General features: G+C 40.4%; 1 protein-coding gene across 1 annotated transcript in view; it reads left to right on the top strand.

The window, feature by feature from the left end:
• Window positions 1-15,930, top strand: part of MED27 (mediator complex subunit 27) — an 86,076-nt gene continuing 70,146 nt past the window's right edge. The window contains exons 1-2 of the mRNA XM_005494134.3: window positions 1-248; window positions 2,746-2,890. Of these exons, the coding sequence (XP_005494191.1) occupies window positions 43-248; window positions 2,746-2,890 (351 nt within the window). The 5' untranslated portion in view covers window positions 1-42. The remainder of the gene's footprint in view (window positions 249-2,745; window positions 2,891-15,930) is intronic.

Raw genomic sequence — 15,930 nt, 5'->3', positions numbered from 1 at the left:
GTGCACCGCGGCGGCGCGGCGGGGCCGGCGGCGCCGGCCAAGATGGCGGACGGGGCGCTGAGCCCCGGCGTGAACCTGGAGGCGTTTTCGCAGGCCATCGCCGCCATCCAGGCGCTGCGCTCCAGCGTCACCAGGGTCTTCGACTGCCTCAAGGATGGGATGCGCAACAAGGAGACCCTGGAGGGCCGCGAGAAAGGCTTCGTGGCCGCCTTCCAGGAGAGCCTGCACTCCGTCAGCCGCGACCTGGGGTGAGCAGCGGCCCCGGCGGGGCAGCCCCCGGTGGGCAGGGAGGGGGTCCCGGGCTGTCCTGGCTCCTCTCAGCGCCCGGCGGGGCCGTTCTCACTCCACGGCAAAGTTTTAGGCAAATAAATGCGAAAATGCTTCGGTTTGTTCCCCCCCTAGCACCGTACGCGTTAACCCCTTCGTGGGGTTCCGCTCCAGAGTCTCCAAATGGTTCAATATGCTCATAATATTTACCTGGGTTTTGTTGTCATTTTGTTTTCACGAAGGACGTGTCAGTGGGGTTGCACTGACAAGGTGAAAGTGTTCGGCTGCAGGGAGATTTATCTATATCTAAGGTTTTTGTTAAAAATTAAGACACTTTCTAGATGCAGTAGCATCTAAGGGGTTCAAGAATGATCGTTTTACTACCAAAACTTGTCAGGCTGGAAAGTTATCCCAGGTAAGTGTAGTTGCTTGGTGCCAGCAGGTGTGTTTTGTGTTAATAGAGACAAACTGCTGAGGCTGAAGACGAGGAGGAAAGTTATGAGCAGAAGAGAGAGGTGGACACACAGTTTCATTCAGCAGTTTTGTGTATTTAAATTGAAAACCCCTACACAGACACAGTAACTGAGAACTTTCTGTACACTTAGGGACCAGGTTTAGTGGTGAGCTTGGCAATGTGAGGTTTATGGTTGGACTTAACGATCATAAAGTGTTTTCCAACCTCACTGACTCAGTGATTGTCCGTGTTGGTCCCACCGCTGGGTTGGGTTTGGTAGATTCTCCTGGGACCATCAGCACTGCCCAGGGAGGTGTCCCCAGGTGTTTAACCACCCCTTCCAAGGACATCTTCTACTTCAGGGTCTTGTGTGCGAGAATTTCTTTCTTGTCAATTACAAGGCCTTGCTGATTTGAGAATTTCTTTCTTGTCAATTACAAGGCCTTGCGGATCTTTTAGCTGTGATCATGGTAATGTAGTTTGTTACCAATTTCTCTTCTGTTGGGAAGGGTGGTGGATGACCCTTCTCATGAATGATGCTGTACCCAGCTATAGAAGTAGGTGTTTTATCCCTTTGGTTTTCAGTTTTCAAGGCCTCACAGTTTGCTCCATGGAAGCTGAGCTGTTCCTTTGGTTCTCCTTCTTGCCTCTGTGGCCTCCTAAAGAGTAATCAGTGTAACCCCAGAATCTCATTGCCAGATAATAATAAATAACAACTCAGGAGCTGGAATTGCATCCTTGTGGGTCCCTTCCACCCCAGGGTATTCCATGAACTGGCCTGTTCAAGGAGCAAGGGAATTCTCCAAGGTGTGCTGAAGTTAATATTACCAGTGCACTTTTATGTAGTGAATATATTGACTGGTATCTCTGTTCAGCAAATCCTCAGTTATTATGCCTAGTCACACTTGTTTTATTGTATTCTTCTGTCAAGGGGTATTAAGCAGATTTGCAAGTGTTCACAGCACCAGAGGATTGGAAAGAATGTAGGCCATGAAAACTTCAAGGAATGATGATTAATAAAGGAGAATTTTGTGTTAGTGAAGTCTGGAAGTCTTTTAACTGTCAGTTCCCTGATTGTTGGGAGTTTATTTTTGTAACCTTTCTTCAATGTAAATGGAGATATTTTGGATTTCTCTTTGCAGATGTTTTCATAAGCTGCCTTTTGAGTGCTGCATTTAATTTAGTGTAGCTTCTGAAGTTCAGGCTTGGGTGTAGCACTGGGCAGTCAAAAGGAAAAGCACTTTAGTCATGTCACTTGAAAAACTGCTTTTTATATCTGTGCAAAGTGGCCAGCCTTTCTTCTACAGCTGATTAATGCAAGTTTGAAAAATTGCTTAACTTTTGTTATGATTAAATGTTGTGTTTGACAAATGAGATATGAAGCAATGATAGATCATTTCACAGTGAGGGAGTTTTTCAAGGGAAAATGGTGCTTATTATGCTTCATTTGAGTATTTTACACTACAGATATACAAATTGTTCATGCAAATCAGAAGATCCTGAGAACTTGGAAGGCAGATACTTGATTAGAGTAATCACAGCCTTTGCAGGATTGTCTCCAGGCTGAGGACTAATACAAGTTCTTGTGTTTATATGAGGACAATGATCATTTTCAGTTCTCTAATGAAATGATGAGACTTCTGCTTGCTTGGTGGTTAAAAAAATTACTTCTAGTATTGCAGGCAGTGCTGAAATGAGAATTCTGTGGTTTCTGAGGGGCTGCTTTGCTCAGGAGGTGCCCTGGGCTGTGAGCAGGACCTGCCATAGTCTGACTTTTTCCAGGTGGCTTTCAAAGACTCTTGACTTGTTCTTCTTTGGAGAGAAAGAAGCTGAGCTTAACAACCAACAATCTGCTTCAAATTGTTTGGGTAATAAGAGGGATTATGTTTTAAATCAAATTTGGGACATATTTAAAACTCATTTAGCTACTAAAATAGAATTGGTGCATGCTGCTGTCCGTGGAGGATTGCACATCTGTGATTCCCAGCTCTGACTCTAAAAATTGCCCTTCTGCTTCCTCCCAGGGAACTGGAACGCCTGAGCAACCTCGTTGGGAAGCCCTCAGAGAACCATCCCCTGCACAACAGTGGGCTCCTGAGCCTGGACCCTGTGCAGGACAAAACCCCCCTGTACAGCCAGCTCCTGCAGGCCTACAAATGGTCAAACAAGGTAACAGAGCACACCTGGGTGATTAAATTGTGAATTCCCATTGCATTGGCCATACAACAGACTTCTGAGTGTTTGGGGCTGCCAAAAGAGCTGGATTTTTTAGACTTGAGGAGCATGATGCATACCTAAATGTACTTTCAAGGATAAAATGTTGTTTTAATTAAGAGGAGACTTTTCTGTGATACCAAGGCGTGCCCTCGATCTCAAAGGGGGTATTAACTCCCAAGCATTTCCTCATTTAGCATCTTATGTAGATATAATTTAAAAGTATGGTGTGTCCTTGCATCTGGCAGCAAACACTGCAGTGGGATATTAGAACAGAGAATCAACAGCTTATGTCACCTCCAAACTATTTCTAGGAAAAAGTCCTCTAGGGAAGTTCTCATCATCAGAAATCTTGAAGCTTTTTCCCTACCATTTTCTGCCCATGGTCTCAAAAGCAGCTTTGTATTCAGCAGCTTTGGCATCCCTCCTGCTTTCATATCATATATATGGCATTGAATTTTAAGTAGTGTAAAAGAAAAAGGCAGATAATATTAATGTAGTCTTTTACATTTAAAATTTTAATTGTTTTTTGCTGAAAGAAGATTCATTCTCAACAGCATAATTCAGTTTCCTAAACCTGTATGTTGAATATATGTAGCATTTGGATAGGTGTGTTTCCTTTTGTACTCTGAACAATCTACTTGTGGGTCAGAAGTACTCCTTTCCTCACCTAATTTTCTTAACATGGCATTGCAATTCTTGCTGGCCTCTGAGCACTGTTATATTTCAGGTTGTCTGTTCCCATCCTGATTTTTTTGAGCATGCCTATTACTTTTTATAGAAGTATGAAGATGAGTAAGTATTTGAAAGCTTTCTTAAAATTATGTTTGAAATACTATAAGCTGTTAAGAAATAGAGAAGTTGGATTAATTTCTGTTACAATAATTATTAGTAGTAAGTGTAGTTGGAGTTGTAGCTTTTAATACCTTATGCAAGACAGTAGGAGTAAGCAGGAATAATAAATCTGAAAATATTTAGAGCATTAAAAAACAGTTCCACTTTAAATTATTTATTAAGATACGTGAGCCAGGAAGACTTTGAGAGTGCACAAATACTTTGTAGGCAAATTCTTATTATATATTGAGCCAACCATTCTAATATTATTCAGATTTAAGATAGAATTCTGCAGTAATGTTTGTATGAATACCACAGTAATATTGGTACAGTAATGGGTCAGAATACAAATATCTGTTTTTTAAAATCAGCAGAATTTGGCATTGAGAGAAATTTGGTATGATTGGAAAATGGGGGGACAGAAAAATTTTTAAGTGGGGATTTAGTAATTGAGAAAATATTTCATGTTTGCTTGTATCCCTTGCTGTTAGCAGCTGATTATTGGCACAGAAGAAAGAATAATTAATTTGCTACTTTCAGCAAAAGTAAAAGTAGGAAAACTTATAAACTTGTAAGGCAGTTAAGTCCTCAGGGATTTAATTACTTCTTTAGGTCATTATCAGGGTAAACTCAGGCAGTAATGAAATAGCTTTACAGAGCTGTTCTAATGTAGTTTTTTATTAACTTAGAATGTTATGGAGCTTTGAAGAGCAATTTCTTGTAATCCTGGATTCTGATTTCAGAAAGCTGGAAGTTTCAGTATCCTGTGCACTCATATTCACAATGAAATGTTGCAGGAGAAGAACAGTACCTTTTATTTTAGCTGTGAAACAGAAGTCAGAGACAACAGAGAAAAAAGAAAAACATGGGCTAAGTTGCAGGAAACGTGTTGCCTGTGTGAGGGTGTGAGCTGCTGGCTTTACCACCACAGATCCCTCTGTTCCTGCTTAATTCTTCATTGCTAAATACACTTCTGGAATAAGAGTTATTTCATTACTTCTTCTGGCTGCCTTCGATTCTTATTATGTGTCTCCTGTTCCCAGCTGCTTCTCAGGGATGGTTTCGAAGTGATGGTCTGTCAATACACTTTAGATCTGCCTGCATTTAATTTTTAATTTGTGACCCCTTTGTGGCTTGCCTGCTTGTATTTTTGATGAGCTGAGATAAGGGCATTTTCCTCTGCCTTTGATTGTTCATGCATTACTGATGGCATGAACAGCCCCATGGCTGCCAGGGGAGGAGACTTCTGGGGCTGTGGTGCCATTCCAAAAGAACATTCATGAAATACAAGGAAAATGAGTGCACAGACTGTGCTGCATGTCTCAGTGCATTCTGCTTACTTTTAAGACATGAGGAGACTGTTAAAAGTCACTTTGAGGACAATAATCAGTAAAGTTGGTAATAACTGGGCTACCTATGAGAAGCAAATAAGTATTCAGTATATCAAAGCACTGTCCTGTGGTTCATGAGGTTCTGGATGTTGAATAGCTGATTCTTTCTGTTTGCAGCTTTGGTTTGATGCTGGGTCCAGCAAATTCCTGATTTTGCTCTGGTCTTGGATGCATGGACAAGTTTTTGGTTTAAGTGGCAGTGCTGGATGTGAAATGGATGTGAAATACCTGATTCTGTTCTGGTCTTGGATGCATGGATGAGTTTTTGGTTTAAGTGGCAGTGCTGGATGTGAAATGGAGTGAAGATCATAGTCACAGACAGAAATGGAAAATGCTGTGTTTAAGATGTGAGTATTGACCCAGGAGATGAGACTGAGCTGGCACTGGCTTGGTTTGTTTACCATGATGAATTCTTGTAGCTGTGCTTGGTTGTGTATTTGGAAAGGACTCTCTTTCAGATGCAAATTTACTGACCCCTTTGGCTGAGGGCAGTAGAGATGAGCTACATTTAATTGTGATTTCACAGCTTCTTGCCCTGAACCTTTTTTTAGTGCTCCTGTGGGTCACAGCACTGGTTCCTCCATTTCTAATTGTGAGTTTACCTGCTCCAGGAGTAAGAAGAAGTCCAGTGGGAAGAATGAAAAGTTCCCTTACAGAAGTGTGTTATCTTGGCAGCGTTTGTTATTTATGAGCACCTGCTCTCCTGATATTTACTTACTGTAGTTTATCCAATAGTTTTGCAGATGGTAAAGTTGTCTGTGTAATGGAAGCAGCTGTTTGGGAACACAACAGCTTGTCAAATGCATTAATTGCATACACACACAGCTGTAAAGGAACTTTCCTTTTTCAGGTGTTTAACAGCTCTCACCAAGCTATAACCAAAAAGCACAGGAAGTTTATTTTATTGCAAGTAACAGCTAAGTGGTTTTTCTTCTTTGCTTTAACCTATTTTATGTATCAGTAGAAATCATGGAAGTGATTTACTTTGCTGCCTGTGGGGTGCATGGAGACATGGAGTAGCCATGGAACAGTATTTAGGTCTAGTTGATAAATTTCTTTTCCCCTCCTCTTCAATTTTATTTAAGAAAAGAAGTTATCTTTATTACAATTGAAGTGCTGTTTCCCAGAAGGATCCATATGTACTCTCTAATGTAATACTGAAGATATAATATTAGATAAGGTAAAAATGAGCTATCATTCTGCAAGGTTAATGCAGAGAGATTATTATGGGTAAAGGTAGGATGTGTGTAGATAGCAGTAGTTGTTTTTCTCATGGACTGTCTCTGTTGAGTCATTGCTCTTGAATTCTGGGTTTAGGAGTTATGTACATCTTGGCAGTTGATTTTTTTTTTATTTTGTAATATACTGCTGTGTCTGAGCAGGAGCAATCTGAGCTGACAGCAGCAGCCAGGAGGGCTCCTGGTCAGGGTGTGTGAGCCCTGATGCTGCCTGGGGCAGCCAGAGAGGGTCTGCAGAGGCTCTGCCTTGTCCCTCATTACCAGCTGCCTGCTCCTTGCATTATCTTGGAATTTATCACCACAGAGCAGAAGGCATCAGCTAAGCTGAGATTAAAGGAAGTTTTGAAAGTCACTTTCTACACTGAAATACCAATTGAGTTTTGTTGGTTTTTGTTGTTTTTTTTTTTTTTTTTTTTTTTAAGAGATGTGATTTGTGGTAGATACTGTAAGAACTCTCTTCTCTTGCTCTTCAGGTCACTTTTGTGCCAGGGCTCTTGTGCCACCCTTCCCTGTCCCCAGTGCTGCTTGTTTCCTGCAGGAGATGAGCCCACCAACTCATGAATATCAGCTTCCTTACTAATCAACTGCCTGTTTCTCAGTATTTGTTCTCAATACTGGGCAACAAAGAGGTTTTGTAGGGGGGGAAGATGCTCGTTGGTGCTGTGATTAATCCAATATCATACTTCCCCACACATGAAATGTTCACTGAAGCTTTTGGTGGTGTGGTCACTTACCCAGCTCCAGTAATGCTGGTGGTCAGAGCAGGTTTTTGGAGCCCAGGTGTGTCAGCTCATTCTTTGAGTGGTTCAAGCTTTGGGTTTATCCATCTGCAGCTTCACTTTATTTATGGCCTGCAGTGTGCCCTGGCTCATCCTTTGTCCTTGGTGAAGTGTTCCATGCCCTCGCCCTGCGGGTGCCCGAGGCAGTGCCTGGTAAGGGGTTTCCACTGGAACAGAAAATAAATGTATTTTATGTCCACTGAGCAAGGAAAATGCTCTTTTGGGCAGGTTTCCCCTTTTTTGCTGGGATGCTGTTAAGTAGTTCATGCCCCACGCTTGAGTTTTAACCACTATTGAGATTTTTTGCTTGTTGGTTTAGGTGAAGGGTGTGTGCAGAATGGATCAGCTCCCAAACCAGAACTACTTTCAGTGAAGGAAAGCTGTGTTTGCTGGAGAGCAGCAAACTCAGTCTCCCCTGCATTGCTGAGTGACAGCAGCATCAGCTGAGTTCACTTGCTCAAGTAAAAATAGTCTGCAAGTCATCTTTCCTTCTCCCCCTTCCTTTGCACTGAAGGGTTTGTGTTCAGACCTTCAAATTATTTTATTAACACCAGTAAAGTGGGGAAATTGAGTGCAATTGTAGTCTTGAACAGGTGATGTTATTTTAAATTTTTTTCCTTGATTTTTAACTTCACTGAAGTACAGTGTTATATCCCCTGCTGTTTGCAGAGTTGCATTTATCCACGTGCTTTACTCCAGTTGCAACTCTTGTCGAGCCCACGTGTGGGGGTGTGTGAGGGGTGGTGGTATTGTTTTATCTTCATGAGATGCTGCTTACAAAACGTGATAACCACGTGTTTGGGAAGGCTGTTTTCTGCTGCTTCAAGCAGGATGCAAAAAAATCAACTTTTCTGACTTTGTAACTTTTTAGGAAGTAGGAATTTCATCAAATTATTTCATTGACTCATCTGTGAAAAGATTATTCTGGCAACTTGGATAAACTCTACAATATCTGTGCCTTATAAGTTTTCTATGTGAACAAAGCTGGACAGGAGTTGTCATAAATTTATTTGAAAGTAATACGCTGGGAATTACAAAATGAAAAAAAATTACTGTTGACCTGCATGTGGAAATAGGCTAAAAATATTTGGATTTAAATTTGTTGCTTCATAGCTTCCTCTTGTTTTTACATAAATTTAAAATCGAACTGTTAAGATTACCATTAATGAGTTAAAATGATTTTCTGTCACATGACTGAAGAGAAAAGGTATAGATAGGTTTTGTTTATTAAATTATTTTGATATGTTCCCTGATAAATTATTTGTATAAATTGTGTTTATTGTAGGGCTCAAAAAAAAATCAATCAATAGAGCATGTAGAGAAAGACCAGACTTGTTACAGCTGCACTTGGTAGCTTAGTATTGATTAGACACAAATACTGAGTTTAATGACAATAAATGACATTAAATGTTAACCATGATAGTAGAGAAGCACTGCAGAACAGGAAAAAAAAATCACTTCATCTTGATTGGAAAAGGATGTGTTCATTGCAAGGAACATTAATTTTGAATTTTGGTTGTGCTCAAACATTGTGACTTCACTGTAGTTTTACAGCAGCATGGACAATGTCATGGGATTATTGTGTTGGTACTTCTTGGGAATTTCAGGCAAGTGGCCAAAATGTCCTTTCAGGACTTTTTTTCCTACAAAAATGCAGCATTATAATACTGTGACATGTGTTGATCCTCAGATTGTGGTGGAGTCTGAATTGTAAGAGCAGAATCAGAGCATCCTGGAGGGAGCTGCATTGGGAGCCCCAGCTGTGGGCTCCTTTCCTGTGCAGATCAGCCACAGGAATTGAAATTCCTGTCACTGGAGAAATGAGTGGCACAGACTGGTGGGTTTTGTACCCTGGACACAAAATAGGAGCTGGGCCACTTGGATTCTATTCCTGCTTTTCTCAGTAATTGTTGTAACCTTGAACAGGACACGCTCATTTTTACTCTGCCTCATTTTTGGTGCAGATAAAAGAGGATAATATCACTTAACCTACTTCTTGGGAGAGTTTCTAGTCTAAATGTGTCCCAAGTGCATTGGGTTCTTTGGGCAGAAATGTTTTTCATGTGCCAAGTATTATATAGCCAGTGACTAATGTTGTTTGCCTGGCAGTCTGGAAAAGTGTCCTTTATAGGCTTTTAATTCTGTGTGGTTTTGGGCAGATATTTGGTGAAATGCCCTTGCTGTTCAGAATTACATTAATGCATTAATGTTCAGATTTTTTAATTTTTTTTTTTAAGTATGACTAGGAAACAGGTGGTTACCTCTGTGCTTCCAACTCTGCAATTATTAATTACTGCTCACTTGTCTGCTTGGAGAATACTCACTTTTCTTATTGCAGGGTTGATTTTAGTGACCAGAGATGGCAAATTCAGGTAGTGTGGAAATTATCCTTGATATTACAATGATGGGGGGAAGAAGCACTGGAAAAGCTGTGATGAGGATGAAAGTGCTTGTACCAAAATGTAATTTCAGTAGTCCACCTGTGCTGTACTGGAGAAGGAAAAAGGTGGGACACAAAATTTTTCTGAGGGTCTTTGAGCTCTGCATTGATAGTTTAAAAAAAGAACGTGAATATAGTGAGAGGAGAAAATGGTGAAAACCATAAAGAAAACAGGGAAACTTCCAATAATAGGAACATAAAGGCAGAATCACCAGCTACTGCTTGTTAGACAGGGCTTGTTTTCCCTGGAGATCCTGCTCAAGCAGTGTCTGGGGCATTAGGGATGGATAACATCACTTCTGTCTTCTCTTTGGAAATGTATCTTCCCTCCTCAGCTGTGAGTTCCTGCACCCTTCAGCTCTTGGGCTCTTTCTTTGCCTTTCATTTTTATGTTGCTTTCTGACAAAAGTTCAAGCCAGGGCTATTGTAGCTATTTTATTGTTAGGTATAAAAGTGGTTTTGACACCTGATAATGTGACTGAAAGGAAATGAAAATTGCCAGTGTGGTTTTTTTCCTTGCACTATGGGAAGTTATCATGGCAGGTGAGAATTTCCTGCATATGCTGACTTGTGCTACTAGGGGAGTTAGTTGAATTTATTTGACATTTTAGTAGACTGAGGTTACTCTGTTTCTTCAGGAAGAGAAGAGTTATGAGGAGTAACTTGTTGCTTGAAAAATGAGAAATAATTAGCCATTGGTTCTGACTTATTTTTGCTGCATAGTTTGAATGTTTTATATCTGTGATCCTCCCAGAGTTATCATAGTAATAATTCACACCAGAATGCTGTTGTGAAATAAGGTTATGTGTCCAAGCAGAATTGCCTTTCTTGCTGAATTTTTTTTTAGAATATTTTGTTTCAAATCTGAAGCAGCCTGAGAGCAATGTTATGGTGTTTTTCTATTGTTATGCCTAGTGTTTGTTATTATTCAACAGTATTTTTCAAGGCTCTGATCAAAATAATGCTGTAAGCAGTACCAGTCTCACTTTTCCTAATTATGGGAAGTGATCTATCAATAACACACTATTATAAATCACAGCCCCCATGTCAGCTGGTGGGAATTATTTAATGCTTTGCAACACCTTTATTTGCTAATGAGTGGGTTTTTTCCCCTGTTTCTTTGATAAGTATTAATGTCCTAGCTGTTAGCCTATTTCAGGATGGAAATGATTGATGTGGCTCTGTTTTAACCAAAACACTTCTGCCCACTCCTGGTTCCTCCTCCCCTAACTCCTTCTTTTCCCTCTGCAAGAACTCCTCATGCATTTCATGCTGGATGGCTCAAATATGTAATTTATAAGACAGTGATCACTTTTTCTTTCTAAGTTGTATAATGTGGCCATCAAATCCAATTAAAGCTGCCTTGCTGTGTGTTGAGTTTGAGTGCAGCTAAGCCAGGCACAGACACAGATGTGGCCTGGGTAACTCAGTACAGCCAGCAGAGCAGCAGAAAAGGCTTTACTTGCAGAATCTGAGGAATACAACAAAGTAGAACTGGAAATCCATGTTGTCTGGGGATTAATTGATGAATATTCAGGACTGCAGAGCAAGAGCAGCTTTGAGAGAAAGCCTCAGCATTGCTTTGAATTTCCAGTTCTGCCTCAGCTCTCAGGCTGACTCTTGCTGGTGAACAAGCCTGACCATCTTGTGGATGGTGGCACCATGAAAACACAAAAGAATGTTTTCAGAGACTCAGTGTCCTTTCTTGCTTTCTTTGAGGCAAATAAAAGTTGTTTGTAAAGCATTCTCTGACCTTCATATGAAGGGCATTCAAGGAATATGAACACTAATATAAAATAACTGATGCAGGTGATAAAAATCCCACAGGTATTCTTCATATGGAAAAGATTTTTTTTGTAGCTTCTAGAGGAAATCAAATAAAATGGAAAATTTAATGATGTCACCCTGTTGCTCTCTACTTTTGTTGTTGTCAGGTCTTTTATTGTGCCTGTTATTTGGGTTTTTTAATGCAGAAGTGTACTCATCTCTGTTCTTCTCTGAGTTCTCTTTTGAAGTTACTGAAGTTGCCCCCCCAGACAGTTCACAGTGAATTTATTTGCTTGAATTGCACATAAACAATGCTCAGTTCTTCCCCATTGTATCTTAATCTCATGCAGTTGATAATTGGGTAACAAAACATGGAGATGGTTTAACAGCTAATAAAATTGAGATTAGTCTGTGTAAGGAACTGTGTAAGCATATAATCAAAACTGCATTTCTGACCACTGGTTGCTGCTTTGTGGAAATGTGCATTTGCAGAAAGGTGCCAGCAGTTTTTTGTTCAGCAGGAGCTAATACTGAGCTAATACTGATGTTGGAAGTGTGCAAAGCAGAGGGTCTGTGGTGACCCTTGAAATGTCTTGGGATCAATGAAAACTGATTTTTGTTTTCCTGGGAGGGAAAAGTAATCCTGGCCTGGACAGAGGGTGGTGGTTTGTGGCTGTGTGACAGCTGAAAAATGTGAAATGGGCTTTTGAACAAGAAGTATCTGAGAACAAGCAAATTCATGAGCATATAAAAAAAAATGTACACCCCAAGAAATGCATTTTTAACTCTCTAGAAGGCCAGGCAATCATGCAACTGCAGCCATGTGCCATTTCTCCTCTCACATTGCTCACCCAGGCCAGATTTAGGCATTTTAACTCGAGGGTTTAAGTTTTCAGCACCCAGAGGGCAGCTGGATGACCAGGACAGACCTCAGGGCCGTAGCTGGATGAGAGCTGCAGGCTGTGTGACTCTGTGCCTGCTCTCAGGCTTCCTGAGCCCTTCCAGAACCTCTCTTGGCTCTGCTGCAATCTCAGTGGTGCCCTGGTTGGGCTGCTTTGGGGGTTGATAGGAAAATAGAGAAGAGATCAGAATATGATCATTACACTCAGAGCTGCTTCACTCCCAACCCCATTTCCTGCTGGTTTATTTTCTTGGTGTGAGCTAGCATTTAAATCTACTAGAGCTGTCAAATCCTGAAGTTCTGGAAATAAAGACACTTATCAGTACATGTTATCATGTCCTTTGCTGATACAAGATTAGCCCAAGCATTTATAGCAGTTCATTTAATCTAATTTTAAAGTGCCTGAATGTAATGATTCTTGCAGAAGAAACAGAAAACATGAATAAATCTTTTAACCACTGACACTTGTTCAGTTACAGTGTATATGGAAAAAGATGTCCTCTGAATTAATAAAAGAAGATTTAATGAAAGCTGATTGATTCTACCAGGTGCTAGTCTTTCACATTTTTGATCTTTTCAAAGAAAGATCAAAAGTTTCTGTATCCTGAGCAGCAGTTGCCTTGTTGTGCTCTGTTGTGAAGTTCTTGGCTTAGTGTGAAGCATTCAGTCATGCTTTGGAGCTGCACTGTGTGTGCTGAAAACTTAAACCCTCGAGTTAAAATGCCTAAATCTGGGCTGGGTGAGCAATGTGGGAGGAGAAATGGCACATGGCTGCTGTTGCATGATTGCCTGGCCTTCTAGAGAGTTAAAAATGCATTTCTTGGGGTGTACATTTTTTTTATATGCTCATGAATTCACTTGTTCTCAGATACCTCTTCTTCAAAAGCCCATCTGCTGACAAACTGACAGGAATAACTAATATCCTTATTAGATGGAATTAGCATGAATCATCATTATGAGAAGTAATGACCATGTTGAAATGCTGAGGGTATTTTCAAGATTACCTCAGACTTGGTTGGCAAGCAGGGTATAATGGCTCCATCTTAGAGCACATAATAAAATCACAGAGGTCTTTGATGTTCACAGCTGTGCTTTGCAACAAATAGTTGTAGTCAAAACCAGCAGAGTCTTGATTAATTTGCTTGTTGTATCTGGATTCTCTAAGCTCCTGTAACTGGTAGTGGCAGAGTATTAAGGTGCTCTGTGTGCTGCATGGGCCATTAGACACAAAGGAATTGTTTCTTGATGTGACATTTTACAGTATTTTCTAAAATAGATGTATTTACTTCTCATTACATGAAACTGCAATTCCTAGGGAAATCAATATTGAAAATACCCACTAAAAGCCTCCCAGGATCTGCAAGTATGCACAAAAAGGAGCTGGATGCATGTGCTATTACCCACAAGTGGTGGGTTAAAGTGAATTATTTTAATCTTTTCATGTCAACATAAATTCAGAATATTTTCCTTATTGCACCAGCCTGTTACTGCTATGGAAGATGCAGAGAATGTGAACTGGAGCAGCAAGAGTCCTCAGGTGTCTTTAAACTGTTTTAAGCTGCCCATGGTTTGAAAATATTCAAGAATCTGTGATATGAGCTGTTTGACATTTTTCCTATTCCAAATGCTCAAAGGAATAAATCTACATAAAGAGTGTTAAAATGAGAGAGTCTTTGCCACAACGTCTGGATCTCAGAATGTTACTTTATTTCTCTTTTGGCTGACCACCACGATAAAACAGCTGAATCAAATACATTCTTTTATGTATAAAATATATTTTTTGGGTTTTGACAGCTTGTTTCCAGTTTTAGTCTAATTCAGTTTGAAACAGCTGTTCCTGATCTCTGCAAAACAGTTTTCTGATGGAAATCATGACATTCTCAACTACTGCAGCGTTACTGGGCTCTCTCTCATTTCAGATGGTGGCTTTTCTTCCTGGAAAAAGAATTCCTCATTCAGAGAAAATGTCACTTTTGTATCAAATAAGCTGCAGTTAAAAAGATAATAATGGTTTCCTCCTCCCTCCGAGGTTATCCCTCAGTGAGGGTGGATATATGTTTCTCTTTTGAGAAAAAACATCCTTGTGTGTTTTACCATTAGTTAGATTTTTATTCTAATGTTCCCTGCCCTACCCATCTGCTTTCAGTTGGGTTCTATTTAGAGTCTTCTCTGCAGTTGTCTCTGCACTCAGACTTCACAAGTTCTCTGCTTTGCCGTCTGCTTCAGCTTTACTCTGGAGTCAAATCTTGTATTTTCAGAATTTTCAGTGTAGCATTTTCAGTTTGCTCTGTGCCATCTTTTTTTTTTCCCCTTTTTTTTTTTTTTTTTGGCTGCACTATTTGATGCTTCTTCCAAGGCTGTTTGTAGAAATATCATAGATCACAGAGCTGATCAGGTCTGTGAGCTCTCTGGTGCCTGATAAAGCACCAGCTAACCCTTCATTTCCAATTTTCTGGTTCCTTTGGGCACCCTGCATGTAATATGGAGTGAAGTTTATAACTTTCAGCTTAACAACTTGCTATGGAGTTGACTCTGTGAACACGAGTGTGTGATGTGGATGTCCCATAACACTTCTGGTGGGGAGGATGAAGATTTTGGGAGCAGCAGCATTGCCAAGTTTGTCATGGGACTGGAGAGATCCATCCTCCTCTTTCCTCTGGCCTTAACTTGCTGGATGAGTTTTCACAAGTGTCTTTGTTGTGCATGTCCTTTTTCCATCTGTAAAATATCTAACTGTAAAATAGGTGTTGTGCTGCAGAGTGAGTGCTCAGAGAAATCTGAGGGAGATGCTGCACATGAGCATCTATTGCACCAAGCCCACTATGGACAAACACCATCCTGAAGTCTCTTTTGGGTTGTTTTTCCTTTCAAAGGACAATTTGTCAGCTGAAATAAAACTCTCATCCAACACAACAGGAAAAAGCTTTAAAGCTTTACTTCCTAAAGAGCTGTTAAATATGTTTTCCGTTCCAAATTCAGTGTTTTGCCTGGCAAATACTTTGGAGTGTTTGTAGTTTTCCTTGTATTTATTTTTTTCCCACAGTCTAAAAAAGCAGACTTGGGGCTGCATTAGGATTAAGTGAGATTAGAAACATCTTCTTGCCATCCCTCTTGTGTGCCTCATATGGATACATCCTAATTGTATTGATATTGCATTCATCCTGCAAGAATCTAAGACCTTTAGTGTCTGCTGATGCTGCAGTTTTGATGGTGTGTTTTTCTTGCAAGTAAAATCAATTCAGACAAATCTTGGTAACTTTTCCAACAAAATAAAATGACTATGCCAGGCAGGCACAGGAAGTTTTTTAAGCATGGGCATTGCTCTTAGATCACACACAGGGTTGTTCCAGCAGAATCGATTGGTTGATCTACTAGATTTAAAGGTCAACTGTAATCACATTTCAGGAAGATTGAAGAAGATATAAAATTGCTACTGTGCTTTTCTGGGTCACACACCTGCTTGTGGTGCTCTTTGCTTTTCCCCTGTACATCTTCATTTACTCAGCCAGGGCATCAATACAGAAAGGGCACAAGTCAATGCGCTCGCTTTCTGCTGTCGATGAGGGAGCTACTTAGTTGTTATTTCCTCCAAGCCAATCCTTTCCCTCTGGAAGAGCTGAAGCACAGAGGAGTTCACTGTATCTG

Source organism: Zonotrichia albicollis, chromosome 21 (genome assembly GCF_047830755.1).
Source record: "Zonotrichia albicollis isolate bZonAlb1 chromosome 21, bZonAlb1.hap1, whole genome shotgun sequence".
In the NCBI taxonomy this organism is placed as follows: Eukaryota; Metazoa; Chordata; class Aves; order Passeriformes; family Passerellidae; genus Zonotrichia; species Zonotrichia albicollis.
This window is presented reverse-complemented; position numbering and strand designations above follow the sequence as displayed.